Source organism: Peromyscus leucopus, chromosome 5 (assembly GCF_004664715.2).
Source record: "Peromyscus leucopus breed LL Stock chromosome 5, UCI_PerLeu_2.1, whole genome shotgun sequence".
NCBI lineage: Eukaryota > Metazoa > Chordata > Mammalia > Rodentia > Cricetidae > Peromyscus > Peromyscus leucopus.
Genome location: NC_051067.1, coordinates 71,506,009 through 71,527,591, shown reverse-complemented (window position 1 = coordinate 71,527,591; position 21,583 = coordinate 71,506,009). Strand labels below are relative to the sequence as shown.

General features: G+C 46.4%; 1 protein-coding gene across 2 annotated transcripts in view; it reads left to right on the top strand.

Annotated features, from left to right (window-relative positions):
• The window catches only part of Pip4k2a (phosphatidylinositol-5-phosphate 4-kinase type 2 alpha), a 177,023-nt gene that overhangs the window by 122,198 nt on the left and 33,242 nt on the right, over positions 1 to 21,583 (top strand). The window contains exon 4 of one of the 2 annotated variants that reach the window (XM_028870456.2): positions 2,764 to 2,916. The exons of the other annotated variant lie outside the window; for it this stretch is intronic. Coding sequence (XP_028726289.1) covers positions 2,764 to 2,916 — 153 coding nt within the window. The remainder of the gene's footprint in view (positions 1 to 2,763; positions 2,917 to 21,583) is intronic. 2 annotated transcript variants of the gene reach the window in all.

The following is a 21,583-nucleotide window of genomic DNA, read 5'->3' as shown; positions in this document are numbered from 1 at the left end:
CTGATACCAGCCTGTGGAGTCAAGAGTCTACAGTTCCACATAGTCTCTAAGTTGGCTGTTCATCAAGCTTGAGCAGCATTGACTGATCAGCTTTTGATTGTTTTCCTCCACTGGTTCCCGAGAGGATGGGTTACTTTCCTGGAGCTATGGAACTTGAGATGGCTTATTTTGTCAATGTAATGGATTGAAAGATGCCCAGGGCTAGTGGATGGCACTCCTGGGTGAGTATGAAGGGATATTTCCAAGAAATAATTGATATGTGAGGCAGTAACTAAAGGGAAAGACACATCTTGAGATTGAACAGCACCATTGAATGACCTGGTAGCCCAGGTAGAATAAAATTTGGACAGAGCCAGAGGCATGCCCACACTCTCTGATCTGATACCGTAGGAACAGCCAATCAATTTCCCCATGTTCCTGCCACAGTGGTCTGTAAAGTTCATGGGACCAAGTAGCTATGAGCTGTGAGCCTCCTGAAATCATGAGCCAAAATAAATGCTTTCTTCACCAAGTTGTGTCTGTTAGGTGGTAACCCCTCCTGGCTGAGAACAAGTGTCCGTCACTGTTCCCACTCCCACAGAGTTCTCCCGTTTCCACTTTTCCTCCTGTCTAGGTCGATTGTTCTTGCTTTGATTTTATGTCTGAAGGCAATTTTAGCAGTATCTACAGTCCTTATTGCAGTAAATGCCCTTTTGCATATTAATGTTTGGGAGGGGAAAAAATAAGACCATTAGCAATACATAATAACTTTTTTGCTAGCATTTACCCACAAAAGGGACATTCACTTTGATTTTCTTCCTTTTTATTCTAAGCAGGAAGTAGTATAAAGGAGGTTTGTTGTTGTTTTAACAAAAAAATTAACTGAGAGTTAAACTATTGCTAATGTTCCATTTCCATCCTGAAAATCCTTTCATTATGTTCTATATACCTGATGAATTCCAGTTGTTTTAAGAATAATTTAACACTGCCAAATCTTGATACTTAAAGTCCTGGTGGAATTAAATTGACATATTTTTTCTGATAAGCTAAGAAAAGCAGATTTAATTAATTGGCAGTCTTGCCTCTGCACTTGGCAGGTGTGTGTGCTTGCTTACTTCAGAGCTGAGATGTGTTCTCTCAGGATGTAGTGGTCCACTGCATGACGCCAGGTGCATCCTGGGAAATCAAGATAAGCTGATGGGCCATTTCCCTCCTCCAGCTTCTGGCCTGCGGTGGATGGCTCAGTCCTGCTGTATTTCTCCTGGAAATGAGAAAATTATAGTGACCTGAATAGACAAGGGGCAGAGAGTCCCTTTGACTGAAAATCCATGGTACCCTGATGCTGCCTGACTCTCCAAAGTCACCTGTATTCCCTGGAATTGTGTTTAGTCTGCCGATTCCTATGGATGCCTTGTTTAGGGGGGAAACTGAAGGAGGAAGGCAACTTTGCCTTTGAATCCCTGTGCACATTGCCAGCAAGCAAGGCCTGGAAGGGAATGATGTCATTACTCAAGTGTACAATTAGCCGTGATGAAGCCCAGACTTCCTCAGATGCAGGAGTTCACTAATGCCACTAGTCTCATGACCAGTGGGGGAGGGGAAGAGGCAAGCAGGGGGACTTTCTTGGCAAATCAAAGAAGAGAGACACTGATGGAAGTCTATGAGAGAAGAGTTGTAGGGCCTTAGCTGTCGGGTGGACATCCTGAACCCCATTCTGGGGTACATTGCTTTGCAAAGAGTATCTGCAGAGAGCCCTTCCCTACGCACCCTTAAGAATGCTCAGCACTTACTGCAGAGGGTGGAGGCTGCGCTAAGCCAGAGTCTTCTGATGAGTCGTAGAACACACTTATCCACACTCCAGTTTCTTCCACAGGCTGCAGTTGATTAGTTAAAAACTTTGCTAGTTTACTACTTGAGAACCTAGGTTCTGGGCCAGCCACACAAGCTGAAATTCTGGTTCTTCATTCCTGGCTGTATGATCTTGACTCTTGACTCTGTTACTAAACCTCTCTCAGCCTTGTCTTCTATAAAATGATGTGGTAGTAAGGGCAGCATTGCATAGGATCTTACCTGAATGTGCAGGATCCTGGTGGCCTGCACTGTACAGGGATGCTCCATGTCTGTGCAATTTCCTTTTGTGACTGAAACCTCATTCTATTCAGAAGGAAATGTTGAGCTCTTGTCCAACTCTGAAAAGAACAAGGCAAATAAATAACTCCACAGTTCTAGATATGACTTGCTTTTTTTTGTTTTTTGTTTGTTTTGAGACAAGGTGTTATCGTGTAGCCATGGATAGCCTGTAACTTGCTATGTAGATCAGTCTGACCCATGTAGGTCTGATCTACATAGAGAGTTCTAGGCTAGCCTCAAACCAGGCGTGGTTGTGCTTGCCTTTAATCCCAGCTCAGGCTGAGGCTGGTGGATCCCTGTGGATTCAAGGCCGGCCTGGTCTATCTAGAGAGTTCCGGACAACAGCCTTTCTAAAAAACAAGTAACAAAAACTCAGGATAGCCTAGAACTGGTTGCCACCCTCCCGATTGCTCTGTGCCACCATGCCCAGCACTTTTTTCCTTTAAGAACAATCGAATCATAGTTGCTTATCTAGCTGTTTCCATTGCATTTAAGAGACTTGCCATCGAATTACTAGAATTGTAAAATAACGCCAGCGACTTACCACTTTATTCCGGACGCAAATGTTCTTGCTATGACGACAAATGATTCAGACTCAAAGAGCCACGCTTTAACCAGTTCTCTTCCCTCCTCTCCTCTCCTCTGACCGGGAAGAATTCCTTGACCAGAAGTGCACCCCTTCCCAATGACTCCCAGGCACGAAGTGGGGCTCGGTTTCACACATCCTATGACAAAAGATACGTCATCAAGACCATTACCAGCGAGGACGTGGCAGAGATGCACAACATTCTCAAGAAGTACCATCAGGTAACTTCCTCTTGTCTTTATCGAATCTCGGAGCAGGTTTACATTCGTGCCGAAAGTGTCACCAAAGTCGAACTTCTAAAGTATGCTCGGGCAATGTAAATAAATGAGACCGTTTGGCATAAAAGTCTCTTCTAGCCTGGTGTTCCAGAATGACTGGCCTGGTTTCTGACCTTGATTTCTGATTTCATGAGAATGCTTATCCTCACTATTTACACAATAGTAATCTAAATTATTTAAAATAAATTTAATCTAATGATGCTCTCAGTGGTCACCATGGTTAAAATGGCTTCCCCAAAGATCTCGAAGCATTTCAGAGGATTCCCTTTGTGGCAGAGGTTAGGTGTTACCCTCTGAGTCTGTGTCTGTTTACACTGAGTCCTGTCCTGTTCTTGCTCTGACTCTTCCTGTCCAGGACCCACCCTTTGCCCAGTTGGACTATGTAGAAAATTCTCTCTTAGCAGTAAAAACTGGCTGTCACAGAGAGCGTTCAAAGGAAAGTTCTGTGAGCCCGGCTGCATTAGATTAGGATTTACACAGAGTTTAGGCACAATTGTCAAGTGTCAGCCTCCCTTTCAAGGCAGCCCTCAGATATGTGAGCTTTGAAATGACTTGTTTAAAGTGTTACTTTGGGTCATGCTCTGTGCCCTAATGTGGTGGATTGTTTCTTACAATTGCTGTTCTTCCAGTCCTTGCAAATGTGATCGATCACATTTCACTTGCAGTGAAGCCTATAAAACCTTTGCGCTGCATTCTGTTTCTGGAACCCTGTAACTGCCTCCAATGTGTTTTCTGAAATCATTAGTCTGCCTTTAAGTTCATTTAACATCTAATACATCTTTGATAACAGCAATCGACTGAAATTTGTTCTGCCATGCTTACACTGTTGCCCATTATTAAAGAAATTTTGAAGTACCCAGCTAATCTCTGTGAGGGCAAAGACACTGGCTTTGAACCACCTGAATTCCAGCTCATCAGGGTTTCATATGCTACCCCTTTCTGGAACTGGATGTCACATGCGTGCATTCTCTTTACGCTTCTCTTGTCTTGGAACCACTCAAAGCAAAATTATATCTTATGACTGGTGAGAATATATTCTTCTAATAGCAAATAGACCTTCTTGACAAGCCAGGGCCCAGAGTGAATCCCTCAGTGTTACAGAATCTCAGTTTGAGGTGTGTTCTAGTTCTAGCATGATAAAAACACCCTAACCAGCAGCAACTTAGAAGACAAACCCTTTCCTCCTCTAGTTCAGTACCAGTCCATTCCCAGGGAGTAGTTAAGGCAGGGACTCAAAGCAGCTGGTCACATAATAGCCACAGTCAAGACTAGAGAGAAATAAAGGCATCCTTGCTGCTTGCTTACTCAGCCAGCCCCTTTCATTCTTCTGTAGTTCAGGTCCTCCTGCCTAAGGAATGGTCTCGCCCACAGTGAGCTAGGCCAATTAACAATCAAGACAATCCCCCATAGAGATGCTCACAGACCAATCTCCTTCCTCATTGAGATTCTCTCTTCCCAGTGACTTTAGGTTATGTTGAGTTGATAATAGAACCAACCAACACAAGGTGTTTTCCTGGGGGTACTTGATGGGACCTAACACACAAGTTGAATAGATCCCCAGTGTTAGTTATGGAATCACGTTGGGCATCAAGACAGTTGCCGACACACTTCCGGATCACTCACGGTACTAAGATTTCTTTTTGTTCCACTACTGCAAAACTAATTTTTCGGTATGCCCTTTATTCAGGAAAGTTACATTTAGCCAACATCTGTGTTTTCTTCCCATCTTGGACACTGTATGCTTTAGATAAAATTGAAAGCACCTCATCACTGAGAACCACTATTATTAATACAGTTCACTTGAACACTAAATTGGAGTCAGATGGCGTAGACCTTCGCTGGTTATGAACTGCCTGCTTATGCAGTCTGTGAGCTCAGATCTCTCATCTATGTGCCATTTCATGAACTCATTCAGTTGGGCACTTACCCATGACCATGTTCCAGAAAAGATTGGAAGTCGCCTTCAGAGAAATAAAGACAAATTTAAAAAGCAAAGAAAGTAGAAAGGGTGGATAAAAAGAAAAGAATCTATTTGCAGCCTAGCCTAAAACTTACTGATCAGTTCCTCAGAGCATTTTAGGAGAACACTTGCTACCTTGAAGGCCACCACTTTGAGCTGAGCTACCTGGTAGCCAGAGGGCATTGTATTGACTAGTTGGGTGTGTCAACTTGACACAAGCTGAAGTCCGAGGGGAAGGAGCCTCAGGTGAGGAAAGGCCTCCATGAGATCCAGCTGTGAGGTGTTTTCTTAATCAGTGATTGATGGGGGAGGGCCCAACCACTGTGCTCCTGGGTTCTGTCAGAAAGCAGGCTGAGCAAAGCCAGGTGAAGCAAGCCAGTAAGCAACGCTCCATGGCCTCTGCATCAGCTCCTACCTCCAGGTTCCTACTCTTCTTGAGTTCCTGTCCTTGACTTCCTTCAGCAATTGACTATGATCTGGAAGTGTAAGCCAAATAAATCCTGTCCTAACTTGCTTTTTGGTCATGGTGTTTTCTTCAAAGCAGTAGAAACCCTAACTAAGACAAGCATCCTGTGAGTCACCTGTGCAGCTGTCTGAACATTAAATCCATTGCTAAGAAGTAGAGCTGACCTTGGTACAGGATATGACAGGGTTGTTTTATAAGGAGTTGCCCACAGTATGGACACAAGACCCTAAAAATGGCATCTTTTCAGCAGCAGCAGTACACACAAGAATGTCGCGAACTTTCTATAAAAGAATCACCAAGGTAGCTATTGGAAGCACACCAACATATACATTACTTTCAGTGAGCATGCTTGTGCATACTGGCCACCTTGCCCTCTACCAATCTGGCTTCAAAAACATATCCTGCTGCCCTTTATGTCTATCACAAAGCTTCGGTGAAGATAATATGGTGGGTACCAGACCTTGATGTCACTGTATGAAACCATGTGGCCAGCATCCTATCTGTAGTTCTAGGGGTGTCTTTGCAAGGTGTCTTAGTTAGGGTTTCTATTGCAATGATGAACCAGGACCACCAGCCCAGAGAGGAACCCCACCCACAGTGGCCTGGGGCCTCTCACACCAATTACTAATTAAGGAAATGTCTGCCAGCTGGATTTTATGGAGACACGTGGTAGTTTGTAATTGGCCCCCACAATCTTCATAGGGAGTAGCACCATCAGGAAGTATGGCTTTGTTGGAGTGAGTATGGCTTTCTTGGAGCAGGTGTGTCACTGTGCGGCAGGTTTTAAGGTTTCCTATGCTCAGGATACTACCCAGTGTCTCAGTTGACTTCCTGTTGCCTGCGTGTAGATGTAGAATTCTCAGCTCCAGCGCCACATCTGCCTGCATGCCGCCATGCTCCCCATCATGATAATGGAATGAACCTCTGAAACTGTAAGCAAGCCACCCTCATGAAATGTTTTCTTTAGAAGAATTGCCGTGGTCATGGTGTCTCTTCACAGCAATAAAAACCCAAAGACAAGGCATTTTCTCAATTGAGGTTTCCTCCCTTCAGATGACTCCAGCTTGTGTCAACTTGACATAAAACTAGCCAGGACAGTTGACCCCTTGTCAGCTTGACACACAAACACAGCACTGTTAAGATACAGCCTTTCCTTTGTTCTTCCCCACGATGACACATTAATAAACACCACAACGTAACATTTTACAATCGTTACAAGTCCCACAGTTTTCACAAATTCAAACACTTTAAAATTCGGTCTCTTTGAAATTCTGAAGTTTCCTTTAAAACTTAAAGATCTCTTTAAAAATTCTTTGTCTCAATTGTGAACTCCTGTATAATAAAAAATAAATTTAGTACTTTCTTACTTCAAGAGGGAAGAACCAGTGCACAGTCACAATCAAATTAGAGCAAAACCAAAACCAACCTCCAGAAGTGTGGATAACTAGGCATCCAGTGTCTGGGATTCACTCACGATCTGGGCTCCTCCGGGGATTGGGTCACTTCTCTGGCTCCGCCCTCCACAGCACACACACAGTTTTTCTTTTTCCAGCTGTCTCCACTCCACTGCTGCTACTGTTCTTGGTGGTCTTCCCATGGTACTGGCGTCTCCAAAATGCTGGGGTCTTTTGCAGCATCTGGGCTGCACTTTCACCAATGGCTTCTCACAGGTTCTCTTCATGGCGCCAAGCCTCAACTTCTTTGCATGAGCTCTTCCTTCAGTCCTGGGCCTTCAACTGCTACTGAGGCTGCATCTCCACCAATGGCCTCTCCTGGCCTCTCCCAGTGCCACGCCTCAGCTGCTTTCTATAACCTTTTCATGCCTTCAAAACCAGTACCACCTGGGTGACTCTTACACTACCAAGGTTCAGCTGCCAGCTTGAGATACAACCTCGGCTAGTTCTAGAACAGAGCTTCTGTATGTTGACCCTGAGGAAACGCTTTCCAGAAGATTTTACCTCACTGATGCTGGTCTCTTCTCAGTCACCACTAATTTCTCAGCTTCAGCTAGCCGGCATCAGTTGTCCCAGTTATGCCAAGATTTCACTTCACGGTTGCCGGGCTCTTGTTAACCACGGCTAATTAATTCTTCAGCACTAGTTAACCAGACCTCAGCATCTTAATTCAGAATAACAAATAGCCCCATTAGAGTCTTGAAACATCCCTCTGAACTTCACAAGCTGGGCCTCCATTGTTTGAACTGCTCTCAAAGTTCTTACCTTCCAAGCTCCTACAGGCCAGCTCACTGAGCTCCCAACATTCAAATTTTTTAGCCCAAAGTTCCAAAGTCCTCCTACAATGTTTCCCAAAACAACATGATCAGGCCCGTCACAGCAATACCCCACTGCCTCGTACCAACTTCTCTTAGTTAGGATTTCTGTTGCTGGATGAAACACCATAACCAAAGAAACCTGAGGAAGAAAGGGATTATTTGGCTCACACTTCCACAGCACAGTTCATCACTGAAGGACGTCAGGACAGAACTCAAACAAGACAGGATCCTGGAGGCAGGAGCTGACGCAGAGGCCGTGGAGGGGTGCTGCTTACTGGCTTGTTCCTAATGGCTTGCTCAGCCTGCTTTTTTTTTTTTTCTTTTCCAAGACAGGGTTTCTCTGTGTAGCTTTGCGCCTTTCCTGGAACTCACAGAGATCCGCCTGCCTCTGCCTCCCAAGTGCTGGAATTAAAGGCTTGCACCACCACCGCCCGGCCCTGCTTTCTTATAGAACCCAAGACCACCAGCCCAGGGATGGCACTACCCCACAATGGGCTGGGCCCTCCCCCATCAATCACTAATTAAGAAAATGCCCTACAGCTGGGTCTCATGGAGGCATTTTTTTTCGATGAGGTTCCCTCCTTTCAGATGACTCTAGCTTATGTCAGGTTGACCTAAAACCGGCCAGGACACAGGGGATGCCATTTTCGTTCTGTTCTGGTATGCTCAGAACTCCTATGCTTCTATCTCTGCTTAGTGAACATTTTTAGGCTAGCATACAAAACAATGGGTTTTGCTGGGGCCTTCCCACGGATGTCCTTTTACTTGCTCTTACTTACCCTGTCCCTAACACTGTCCCTGCGTAAAGTGGGTCTCCAGTAATGAGGGGTTGAGTGCAATCATCACGTTTTCTGGGCCTGAGACTTCCAAGAGGCCGGCCTCGGGAGACACTGCTTCCTAACTAAACTCTTCCTAGTGGGGTTCTCTGACCAGCCACCCCTCACCAGTGTGAGGTGGGGGAGGGCGTGCAGGATGGGAATTTGGCTCAGCCAGCCACCTCCACACACTGCCTTTGTCCTAACCAGTGATGAGACCTTGGGTGACTTACTTACCTCGGCACCTACTTGTTAGTCTATTAAATTGGGATAGCAGTACCTTTCGTTCAAGACTTGGCTCGTTAGGGCTAGTAAGATGGCTCAGCAGGGAAAGGCATCGGCTACCAGCCCTGCCAGCCTGAGTTCGATTCCTGGGAGCCACAGGATGGAAGGAGAAGACTGGCTCCCCCGAGTTGCCTTCTAACCTACACATACATGTACACCCACCCAAATACACAAATAAATATAATAAAACAATGTTGCGGCCGGGCAGTGGTGGCGCATGCCTTTAATCCCAGCACTGGGGAGGCAGAGGCAGGCGGATCTCTGTGAGTTCGAGGCCAGCCTGGTCTCCAAAGCGAGTTCCAGGAAAGGCGCAAAGCTACACAGAGAAACCCTGTCTCGAAAAAACAAACAAACAAACAAACAAAAAAACAATGTTGCGAGTTGTGCTAATTAGGTAAATTCATAGTTGAGTCATGCTCAGGACTGTGTCTGGTGAATAAGTACTATATAAGTGATTGATTAAGATAGTTAAGTACCATCCTTATCCTTAACGTCTTACATCCCACCCTTGAAGTCATGTGCTATTTGGTCATTGACTCTGTTAGTCCACTAGGAGGCGTGGTTCCCGTAGCAGGTGGTGCTGATGCAGACTGATGGAGGTTTAAACCACCAGGCCCGAGGAGGTCCAGTTCCAGTGCTGACCTTGTCTTCCTTAGGCCACTCTGCTAAGGACAGCATCCTGCCTCAGACCAGTGGGGAAGTCGTATTATACAGAGCAAACCTGAGTCTTCTGTTTGATTTTCTCTTTTGTATATTTGGGGAAATAAGGCTTTTGTAAATAGACTTTTCTTCAACTCTGTTGGCTCTAACACTCTCCGGTCTTACAAATATTGGTTACTTATCAGCTGTTTTGCTAAGCAGTGTCGGAAAGGCGTGCAAAAATGAGGCTGGGAATGTAGCTCAGTGGTGGAACACATCAGCTTTTTGTTACGTGCTTATTCTTTTTGTCTTGGATTTTGGAGATATGGTCTCAGTGTGTAACTCAGGCTGGCTTTAAGCATATGGCAATCCTGCGTTGGCCACTCCCAACCACCCGAATTGCTGGGATTGGAGGTGTGAGCTACTCCTCCAGGGCTCTTTGTTTCTTAAATCATCTGATGTTTAAGAAGTTTGTGGTGCACTGTTGGTAGGCCAACCCTTGAAGTCCCTGAGAGAGACCTGAGTTTCCTGACCCTCCAGTCTGCTGGCTTATGCAGTGACTAACCAAGACCGATGCAGACCCAGACTTGGGGGTCAGAGTGTTGACTGGGGATCTGTGTCATGTGGGACAGAGGAGAGAGGCAAGATTGTCCGGAGAGAGAAAAATCACACCACCGCCCAGCTTTGTGTTTCAGCAACCTGGTGGGGCGCCATTGAGATGACCCCTGAAGCCCCCGCACGGCTGGATGCCCTGTTGGGTGATGTAGACCCAGAGGGAGCTGTGGTGGGAGAACATGACCAGAGCAGAGTGGCAGGGCCATCCCTGAGGGCACCTGTACATCGCTTCTCCCTCTGCGCCACCACACCGGCTTTCCCGTGTGTCTGCCGGTCTCTCAGAGCTCGCTTCTGCTTACTCTCTAGAAAGCCTTGGGACTTGATTTAGGGAAACTGCTTCCAAAGTTTGTCACTGGCGGAGGAGGAGACAGGGACTCCCCTACCAGGGCTTTGTTAGCTCCCTTCAAGGGTTGCAGCTGAGAATAGGGGTCCTGAGGCCCCTTCTCCATCACTGAATTCCCTGTGTTGGGTTCTGTCCGATGCCCTCTCCCTACCTTACCCCCTCTTCGGGGGTACCAGCACTGCAACTGCTTCTGGGTACGTCTGCTGCAGTTTTGTTTGTTTGTTTGTTTTTGTTTTGTTTTGTTTTTGCCCCCTGTCCTCAGTTGTAGCCGCTCAAGGCCCAGAGGACCAAACACCAGCCAAGCTTCCCATTAGGGGCCATCAGTTCCACTTGTCCTTGTCAGTAGACACCATTGATTATAGAAAGCACTTCATGGGATCTTTCTCCCTACTTTTTCCTCTTGCTCCTTCTCTTCCTTCTTCTTTCCTGCCATTCTGGAGGTGGAAACTAGGGCATCAGGCAGGTGCCCCCCCCCACACTCTACCCCGAGCCAGAGTTCTTCCATTTTTAATGGGGATGCTCTGTGTGGGTTCTTCTTGTTTTAGTATTGCACAGAGAATGAGGAGCCTCAACATTTGATGTGCACGTCCTGTGGATCCCCACAGCTCTAAGAACTGCTGTAAACCAGGGGTCCAGCCTTTTGTCTTCAACTGCACTGCATGGGGAAGAATTGCCTCGAGCCATCCATAACACACCAGAGGAATATTGAGTCCTTTTAAGCCTGACTTTCTTGAGCTTAAGAAAAGCTGGAATGCTGGGCCTGCAGCCTAGTGGTGGAGCACTTGCCTAGCCTGCACAAGGCTCTAGGCTGTAGCCCAGCACCACGGGGTGGGGGTGGAGGGGGCGGGAAAGAGCTTCGTTTTTTATAAAATTAAATGTAGTTGTCCTTTTGTTCTGTTTCCATACTCCAAAAGCATTTAAGGCCAAAATAAATTGTATTAATGGACAGGCTGTTTGTTTATCCCAAGCCAGGAACTCAAGGAAACTTTTATTTATTTAGTTGTTTATTCTAAAAGTCTCTCTCGCTCCCTCACTCCTCCCCTCCTCCTCCTGCTACTCCTTCTCAACTCTCTGGTGTGGGGGGGTGGGGGTGAGGGTGGGGGGGTGGCTCAGTGATTAAGAGGGCTTCCTGCTCTTCCTGAGGACCTGGGTTTGGTTCCCACAGCCCATGTCTCACAGCTCACCACTGCCAATAACTCCAGCTCCAGGGGATCCAACACCCTCTTCTGTCTTCTGAAGGCACGCACACACACAAGTGACTGATGCTAAAACAGACAAACCCACATACACCTAAATAAAAACAAGTCCTTTAAAAGAAAACATAGCCACAGGCACAGTAAGGGTTACAGATAATGTAATCTTCAAAAACATTAAGTGAAACAAGACTTTACAATGCAGTGTTAATTTGATGTCACGTGAAACTCTCAGTTCAAGCCTCTTTTTTTTTTTTTTAAGTGAAAGGATGGTAACAGCCATTTTGAAAGCCAGTTCACACATCACTTAGAGCCCTCTCTGCTGGAACCTTCCAGAGGCTGTGGATCTTTGAATGGTATTCACTTTGCATGAGACAAGCAGCAGATAAGGAATTCATAATCCTTGTTATTCAGCCCAAGAGCGAGGGGAGCTGTGATCTTGAGGCTATGACATCCATATATTTTGCAAGTCTGCTTCCAGCACATCATTTCTTCAATGCATTGAAGTTCTAATAAGCCCATAGTTAATTCTGAGAAACAAAAGAAGAGGCAATCTGTCTCTGTTGATGACGCTGTGACATCATGTATACAGAAACTTGTGAGCAGCAGGTGCTGTGGGAGCCCACAAAGATTCCAACTTGTGGTTTGACTCAAGGTCAGAACCTAAGAGTTTATGTTGCTCTCCAAGGCTGCATAATAGGGTGCAAAGGCATGGTTACCAGGTGTCTTATACTTCAAGGCCTAATCACAAGATGCTTTGCCATGGGGCGTGGTTACCAGGTGTTTTGAAGGGTCTAGGCTTGGTTGTACATTGTGCTTTGATATTGAAAGGGGGAGGTCTTTTGCCACTCCCCTTGCTAGTATATAAAAAGCCCATTAGAAATAAACTTGAAAGCTGGGTGGTGGCGCACGCCTTTAATCTCAGCACTTGGGAGGCAGAGCCAGGCGGATCTCTCTAAGTTCGAGGCCAGCCTGGTCTACAGAGCGAGATCCAGGACAGGCACTAAAGCTACACAGAGAAACCTTGTCTCAAAAAACCAAAACAAACAAACAAACTAATTAATTAATTAATTAAACTCTAGGCTGCTGGGTATTGACTCAGGGCCTTCCTGAAACTCTCCTGGTCTCCATCTTTTTTTTAGTCTACTTCTATATTTCCTATCTAGCATTTCTCATTTCTCAATGCCTCACTCCCCCCCTCTTCAAGAGGCCCTTCAATAGGTCAGGGCTGGACCCCAACACTGGGCCTGGACAAGTTGCTTATATTAGAAACACCAGTTATAGCCAGGCATACTGGCTGCATGTAAAAAAAAAAAAGTTTCTGAGGACACTCTAGGAAAGAAACAGAAACCATGACATAATGTATAATGCAGGCAGGTAAGTAACATGAGGTAAACAGTGCTTAATGAAAGTGATTTTAATGCAAGCATAGCTAATGCAGTGATTTCCTATTGAGAATATGGAATCAGACCCCAAGAATAACAGTGACTGAATTAGCCATCAAGAATAGATAGCAAGTTCACTTGTTAAAATTTGGGAGCCATTATTCAGCATCTGTACAGATGAAAGCCCAGGTCATGGGCTCATTCAAGGGCCAGACAGGGCTTCCTTGCTGTTCCAAAAGAGCTTGGTGATGCTGGGAGCCCAGAATGGTTAGCATTGGGTTCAGAAAGGAATGCCTCCAGGAGAATGCTAGCTTCCAGAAGCAGCTGGGAGCAGCCCCAGCCTTTGTGTCCATGGCCCCTGTCCTGCCTGAGAGAGTAAACTGTGGTCTGCCACATGCTGTGAAAAGCTCAGTCATGATCAGTTTGCAACCGACTCTACCTTGGGAACTCAGAGGGTCCCAGGACAGGAGTCATGAGACTTTGGCCCTCTAAAAAAGACACCTACCAGGCCGTGTGAGGGCTCTGAACATGTGGATTTGGTAAACTGATACAGGCTATGTGAGGGCTCTGAACATGTGGATTTGGTAAACTGATACATCGGAACAACATGTAGGAACATCCAGGTTAATTGTGCCCTTTGGCCAGTTGGGGAGGCTTGCTCATCCATAATACAGTGACTGAAAATTAGATAAATATTTGTACCAGCAACTTAAAGACCAGCTGAGGAGTAAACAGCTACTGTTCCTATTTTTTTTTCCCTAAGGCAGATCTCAGAATATAGCCCATGCTAACCTCAAACTCAAGGTCACCATGGTTCCACCTCCCCAGGGTTGAAATTACAGGTATGCACCACTACATGCCTGATTACTGTTCTATTCTTGTAGTCTGGAAATTAAGCATGGAGAAGGGAGAAAGCAAAGGTTCCTCAGATTGCCTTGTACCTGTCAGCAGTGGTAAGAAATGATTGGATGCTAAAGATGTTTGGGCTCTTTTTTTTTTTAATGGCACCAGACAATAAATATTAAAGAAAAATCATAATGTTGTGGTACCCTGGTACACTTGCTTCTTGTTCTTGAAGTATTTGAACAAATTATTTTCCTAATTCACCTGTGATCTTTATGATCTTAAAAGGGAAGCTCTCAGAGTTGTGACTTAAAAGTAGGAGAATGTAGCAGTAAATTACAAATATTTTATGTCTGTAAAACATTGCCTTACCTTACACACATATGCAGCATGATTCATTTTTGGAAATGATTTTACAGAGATTCCTTGAAACAGGATCTCCCGAATCGTGTTTAAAATGTAACCATTCCTAAACTAGGAAAATGTCTCATTGGCAAAGTGCTTGCTATGAAAGCTTGTGGACCCGAGCTGGGATCCTTGGAGCCCATGAAAACCAGACGGGAAAGTGCTTCTCTGTCTGTAATCCTGGCGAGATGGATGGGAGAGCCCTCAGGAGCTCCAGGGCCAGCTAGCCTGGTGCCCAGTGGTGAACAAGAGATCCTGTCTCAAGGTGGGAGGTGGGGTCTAGCCCCCAGGGTTGATCTCCACATACAAGCCCTGGCATGCATACTCCCATAACGGGCACACACAGGCATGTGCTCGGGCGCACATGGCACACACATGATAAAATACTATGTCTGTGCATAACAGTTTCACTGAGAGCATTTTAGGGGAACCCCCCTGGTTCTTTTGGAGGTCCTCCCTCCTTGAATTTCCTCCCTTATTCCTGCCCTCCTAAGTCTTCTCATCCTCTGCATTTTGTTTCTCAGTTATCTGAGACCCTCTTTCCTTACATTCACATTCTTGAGCAGAGAGCATTGTTTTTTTGTGAGGCGTGGTCTCACTGTGTAGCCCAAACTGACTTTGAATCTGCTCACCTCAGCCTCCTTGGTCCTGAGATTAAACATGTGTATCACCACACCCAGCTTGCACAGGGCAGCTCAAAAGCACCAGGTTTCTCCCTGGTTCCCGTGGAGGACCAAAGTTTCCTTTCCTAGTCAGTGTGAAAACAGCAGGGATGGAGAGGGGAAGGAGGCACCTGTGGATCTCCCCTGTCGTCCTGCGGCTTGAAAGGTCACCATTTGCCATCTTTGTAAGTTCATAGATACTTGGGGAAGTTGGGAGACTGTCCAGTGTGAATTCTGTATAAGTCATCAAATATTATTACTGACTCACTTGGTGACACATTTGTATCTGTGAGGTTGTGACTCAGCTGCCTTTCCTGGCTCTTGTATCCTTCCTGTGATACCTAGTATGCACAGAAGGAGAGGATGCTGGGAGGTTTTCCTCAGCAACAATATAGCCCTGTAGCAAGTGAACTGTAGCCCTTACCAGAGCCACCCCCAGGTTAACCATGTGATAGCCCTTTTCATATTCTTAGACAGTTGATTTGTGATACCTCAGTGGTGGTGAGTTTCCGTTGTCAGCTTGGCACAGTCTGGGATCACCCGGAAGGCAGTCTCAATGAAGTACCTCATCGTGGGAAGAATCACCCAGTGTGGGTAACACCATTCCCTGGGCAAGGGATCCTGAATTGTGGAGAAAGTGAGCTGAGGGCTGGTGTGCGTGCGTGCGTGCATACACCCAGTGCTCTCTGCTTTAGTCTGGGTGTGATGTGCGTAGTCGCTTCTGGCCCCTGCTGCACTGACCTCCCTGCAGTGATGGACTGTAACCTGGGTGTGATGTGAGCGGTCACTTCCTGTCCCTGCTGCAGTGGTCACTTCCGGCCCCTGCTGCACTGACCCCCCTGCAGTGATGGACTGTAACCTGGGTGTGATGTGAGCGGTCACTTCCGGCCCCTGCTGCAGTGGTCACTTCCGGCCCCTGCTGCAGTGGTCACTTCTGGCCCCTGCTGCAGTGGTCACTTCCGGCCCCTGCTGCACTGACCTCCCTGCAGTGATGGACTGTAACCTGGTGACCTGGAATTGTGAGCCGACTCAACTCTTCCTCCCTTAAGTTGCTCCTGTCACAGCAAGAGGAGGTGAGACCGGGACCCTTTTATCTTTTTATGGCTGACACACGTGGCAGGCTTTCTCGGACGGCCAGCCCCTAGATGATGACCCAGAGACTCATTATTAATTATGAATGCTCCGCCTTAGTTTAGGATTGCCCCACTAGCTCTTATGACGTAAATTAACCTGTTTCTCTCTTCATCTAAGTTTCTCCTCCGGCCTTTTTACCTTTCCGTCATTTTGTGTCCTACTTTCACGACTTCCGCGTCTGGCTGACAGCTGCCTGCCTGGCCGGTCCCCCCGAGTCTCCTTCTCTTTCTCCCTCATTCTCCCCTCCTCCCTCTGGAGCCTAGATTTATTTCCCTCCTACTTATTCTCTTTCCCGCCGGCCCCCACTACCCCTCTACTGCCTAGCTGTTGGATGTTTAGCTTCTTACTAGACCAATCAGGTACCGTAGGCAGGCACAGCAACTCGTCTTCACATCATTAAACAAATGCAGCACACCTTTACATCATTACAGTAACATTTCACAACATAAACAAATGCAGCACACCTTTACATTGTTAAAAATATTCCACAACAGACACATACCTGCCTTTTCCTTGTGTGTGTGATGTACTTCATTTATGATGACATCATGAGAACTCCTGGGCCCTTCCCCCCATTGTAAATCAAATTGTACTTTTCTTTTTGCTTTCAAACTCCGGATCATCCAGACTTCTGAGATCTGAGAGTCCTCATATGATTGTGAACAAAGCGGTGGGAGGTCTACACTGTAGAGTCTTTGTAAGATGTACCTCGGGTCGGTTCCTTCCTTCCTTCCTTCCTTCCTTCCTTCCTTCCTTCCTTCCTTCCTTCCTTCCTTCCTTCCTTCCTTCCTTCCTTCCTTCCTTCTTGCCTTCCTTCTTTTCTTTCTCTCCCCCCCCCCTGCCCCAGAGCTGAGGACCAAACCCAGGGCCTTGTGCTTGCTAGGCAAGTGCTCTACCACTGAGCTAAATCCCCAACCCCCTTCTTTTCTTTCTTTGTTTATAAGCGTATGGATATTTCGTCTGCATGTCTGTCTTTGCACCCTGTGCATGCATGGTACCCACAGAGCCAAAAGAGGGTGTCCGAGCCCCTGAAACTGCAATTACAGATAATTATGAAATGGTATGTGGGTGCTGGGAATCAAACTTGCGTCCTCTGGAAGAGCAGCAAACACTCTTAACCACTGAGCTACCTCTCCAGCTTCTTGTGGTGTTTTCTGAGTTTGCTCAATGTATTTATTTATTTATAAGTGCTCTTTACATGCTAAGGACAAGTGTTGGGGATTTGATAGTGAACACAAGAGAGACAGTGGTCCCTTCATGGAGCCTACGTTGCGCAAAGATGCTACACTGACTGAGTTGAATCCTATGTGAGTAAAACTCGGAAGATGATTGTTGACTGAAAATGGTAAGCTGGGAACCTGTTAGGATGCAGAGAGTGAAGTCAGGGAGATGAGGTACCTACAGTGCAGAATGAGAAGATGGGAAGGGTGATTTGGGTCAAAGCTCCGCACAAACCCCACATGTACAAGGCACATGGTGGAGGAAGAATTGGCCAACAAGTTAAAAAAAAGGAGAGAACCAAGAGAGAGAAACCAGATAGGTATCTACAAAGCCAAGTTGAAATCAGGCAGCAGAGACCTTGAAAGTCACATGCTCCATGGGAAGGACTAAGAAGCATCTGTCACATTTACCGGCCCACGAGGCATCGATGGTCTTAGTGAGAGCACATGCCCTCAAGAGGTAGAGGGCAAACTTTAGCAGGGAAGGAAGTTCGGAATGAATGGAAGACAAGGAAAGCCATAAAACAAATGCAGACTGTCAGGAAGTTGGTCAAGAGGTCAGAGGTGAAGAAGGATATGAGTCAAATACAGGCTGGGGTTCAGTTCACTTCCAGAGAGAGAGAGAGAGAGAGAGAGAACGAACTTAAGCATGCCCACACGTGTGACTGTAGATATGCGTAACCACAGAGCACTTGTGGAGGTCCGAGGACAGCCTCTCATCCGTGCCTTCCTCCACGCTGGAGGCAGGATCTCTGTGGTGTCTTCGCAGCCTGTACAAGGCTATCTGGGCCTTATACCTCCAAGGCTTCTCCTACCTCTGCCTCTCCTTGCAGACTCGTGGGCTGGAGCACCCCGTTCTTACAGGGATTCCAGTTCCGCTCTTCATTCGGGAACAGCAAGGGCTTTCACCCAGTAAGCCATCTCCTCAGACCCCTGGTTTTACTTTCTGTTTATAAAATTTTTCAAACATGAAGCAAATGTGTAACATACCCATTTTACCACGGTTACGTCATTTTGAGGTTTTGTGGAACTAATTGGAAGTAAATGTCACATACATAGTGTTTCTCTCTAAATACTTCAGTTTGCTTCTCCAAAACGTAGGTCTTTTCACTCTAACAAAAATAATGGACAGTTAATCAGTCCCTCGGGACACTGAATGCCTAGTGAGGGCACACACAGGGGTCCCCAGTTTTCGTCAGTTGGTACCTGTGGCAGAGGGAATGCTTGGGTCTTCGTTCAGTTTCCTGAAGGAATCTGTAGTACATTTAAACAGTGTCTAGTTACTACCACGTACCATGGAATCCTGAACTGAGGGGAGACAGTGGTACCTGAGAACTCCAGGGAGACCCTGGGATAAATGGAGGGAGGTGTGGAAGGAGCCTTACCCTCACCCCGGCAGGCACTGTAGTCTGAAGCAGGAGTGGGACCAGCCGGAGATGACCTGAAGAGTGACAACAGGAAGCAGACAGAGGTCATTCCCTTCCAGTGGCATCTTTTATAGGCTGACGTGTGTAAGGATCGAGTCCAGATCTCTCTATTACATGTTGTACTGACACACACAGTGCTTGGCATGTAACAGATGCCGAGTAAACATGTTTTGTGCTCTACACGTTTCTGCAAAGAGGCTTTGTAGACTGGTGTTAAGAGCTGGTGAGCAGAAGGATGGAAAGATGTCTCAGCAGTTAAAAGCACTTGTTCTTGGAGGACCTACATTCTATTCTCGTCACCCACAGTGTGGCCCACAACCATTATTAACTCTAGTTCCAGGGGATCCAGCACCCTCTTCTGACCCCTGGGAGCACCAGGCAAGACCCTCATATGCATAAAATAAAATAAATCCATAAATAAAAACTTAAAAAGAGAGTTTATGTGCAGAGTTCCTGGGTCTGCAGGTGAAGGGTCTAAAATGCCCTTGCTTCCACACCAGCACTCAACACCTGGAACACTTTCCCAGGTCACCGTTCAGAACTCCAGCCAATGGGTAGAATTTTCTCGCCTGCAAAATCCCTGATCCATAAGTTCTTCCTAGACTCTTAGTGTCAAATGCACTTGGGCGGCAGCGGCATGGGAAAGATGAGCTCTGATGTGACGTGTGTGGCTTGGCATGTTTATACACTCAGAAGTCTGAAGTTCATTTCACCTGTGTTTTTCCAAGTTTTCATCAAAGAGCCCCATGGGGGAACTGAACCTTTGAGAAAAAATAACATGAAACTTGTTGACAGAATGCATCAGGGTTGGTTGTTTGTTTGTTTGTTTTTTTGTTTTTTTGTTTTTTTGTCATGCTATCTAGTCTCAGAGAGAGGGAAGTTGTAGTGTGTAACCCGTGGGCACACTTGTGAAAACAAGAGCTTGTTGATTTCCTGTGTGTAACAGTTTCTTCAGCACGAGGCAGAGTGGCGATGGCTAGTGCCTCCCCTGTGAGCCAGGCTTTCTGTGGCTCTGCAGAGAGTTCCATCTTGGCAATCCTTGTTTTCTGTAGCACTGGGAATTGAACCTTTGTCCTTACGCATGTGTGGTAAGCGCCCTACCACTGAGCTACAGCCCCATCCCGGACACAGCCTTTTTAAGGAGAAGAATGTGAGTAGAGGGGTTGATGAGCCAATGTCCGTACCTTGAGGGCCTCTAATAACCTTCTGTGTGTGCAGAATAATACCTGCCATAGTGACCCCCAGAAGAGACCCTAGAACGTGGCTGTGAGGAGTTTGGAACACGAGGCAGATAGATGTGATATTGCAGTTTCTTACTAAGGTTTTGAGTGACAGCTACCATACTTGAGAAAGGATGGGGTTCAGTACAGACTGTGGCGTGGGGTCTTTTGACATGCCTTCACTTGGCCATCCTCACAACTTCATTCTAGGTGGGCATTTGGGTACTCAGTTTTCTGGAAAATGAAACTAAAAAATAAAGTGGTTTAGTTAACTTACCCTAAATCGCACATCGTATAAATGGCTACCCAAGGGTCTATGCCTCATCCTCCTGGCTCACAAGTCTGTTCCCTTCCTACCTCACTTTCACAGTACAGATGCCCCCAGACTGTGTTAAGACCCAGTCATCCACCGTCCACCACTGGCAGACACCACACTTGAATCCCTTCAGTCACTGTGGGAAATTTCCTTTGCAACCAAGAACTATTAACCACCTGTTGTGCATTAGCAGACCTCAAGTCAATTTATTGGCTTCAAATTAAGCTCCACTCATCTGATTTCAAGTAACAAGCAGAGATGAAACTGTAGGAAAAAATTAGCCTGAGTTCAAGTATTCAGCTCAGTTGTTGTCTGTAAGGAAAGGGGGGAGGGGTCAGAAGCGTCTTTGAAAATTGTCAGAATTCTGCATAGCATACCCAGACAGACGTTCAGTTCTAATGAGAAGATCCGAGAACTTTTTATCCTTTAGCTAGTTAAATATCCCCAGACTTGATTATTATTAATGTTTACCACTAAAAGGTCCAATTAGAATATTTTTGTAGCCGGGTGGTGGTGGCGCACACCTTTAATCCCAGCACTTGGGAGGCAGAGTCAAGTGGATCTCTGTGAGTTCGAGGCCAGACTGGGCTACAGAGTGAGTTCCAGGAAAGGGGCAAAGCTATACAGAGAAACCCTGTCTCGAAAAACCAAAAAAAAAAAAAGTATTTTTGTTAAAGTTTCAAAAACTCAAAATGAGGGTGGGGAGATGGCTCCGTGGGTCCTTGTTTGGCTAATGTGAAGATCTAGGTTTGAAACCCCCTTGCCCATGTACAAAGCCAAGGAAGACTGCGTGTTCTTGTAACCACATTCCTGAGGGCAACAGAGACAGGCAGATCTTGAGAGCTCCCTGGCCAGAAAGCTTAGTCAAGAGGATGCGTCTCTGGACAGTCAGTAAGAAACCCTGTCTCAAGACAGTGACACTGGAAGCCCTGTGTGGTCTCCCTGTACCGACATACAAGCAGGTGCATACGTGTACACAACACACACACATACCAAAATAATCCAGAATACAACCCTTAACTGTTGGTGAGCATCCTTCCAGGCCCCTGGCATAGGTACAATGGGTGGGGCACTCACAACCTTGGAATTGTGGGGTTGATGCTACCCTGAAGGTTTCATCTCTACGTCACAGACCTTGAAAGGCTCATTTAGAGTCTTCCCCCCATTGCAAAGGCCCCTGTGGTGGTACCCATAGTTTATCAAGAACTGCTTCCAAGAGGAAGTAGCGCCCTCTTGTGGCTCGTTGGCATATGACCTGAGTCATGTTGTGTTTTGGCAACCCTGAGACTTGATGGCGGCCAGCACCCGGCTCAAGAACTCCAGCTTGTTTTGTAGCTCGGGCCCCTTCATGCTCATTGAAGTCTAGATGAAAAACAGAATACCTAGGCTTCTAGCCCCAGACTTTCAGCA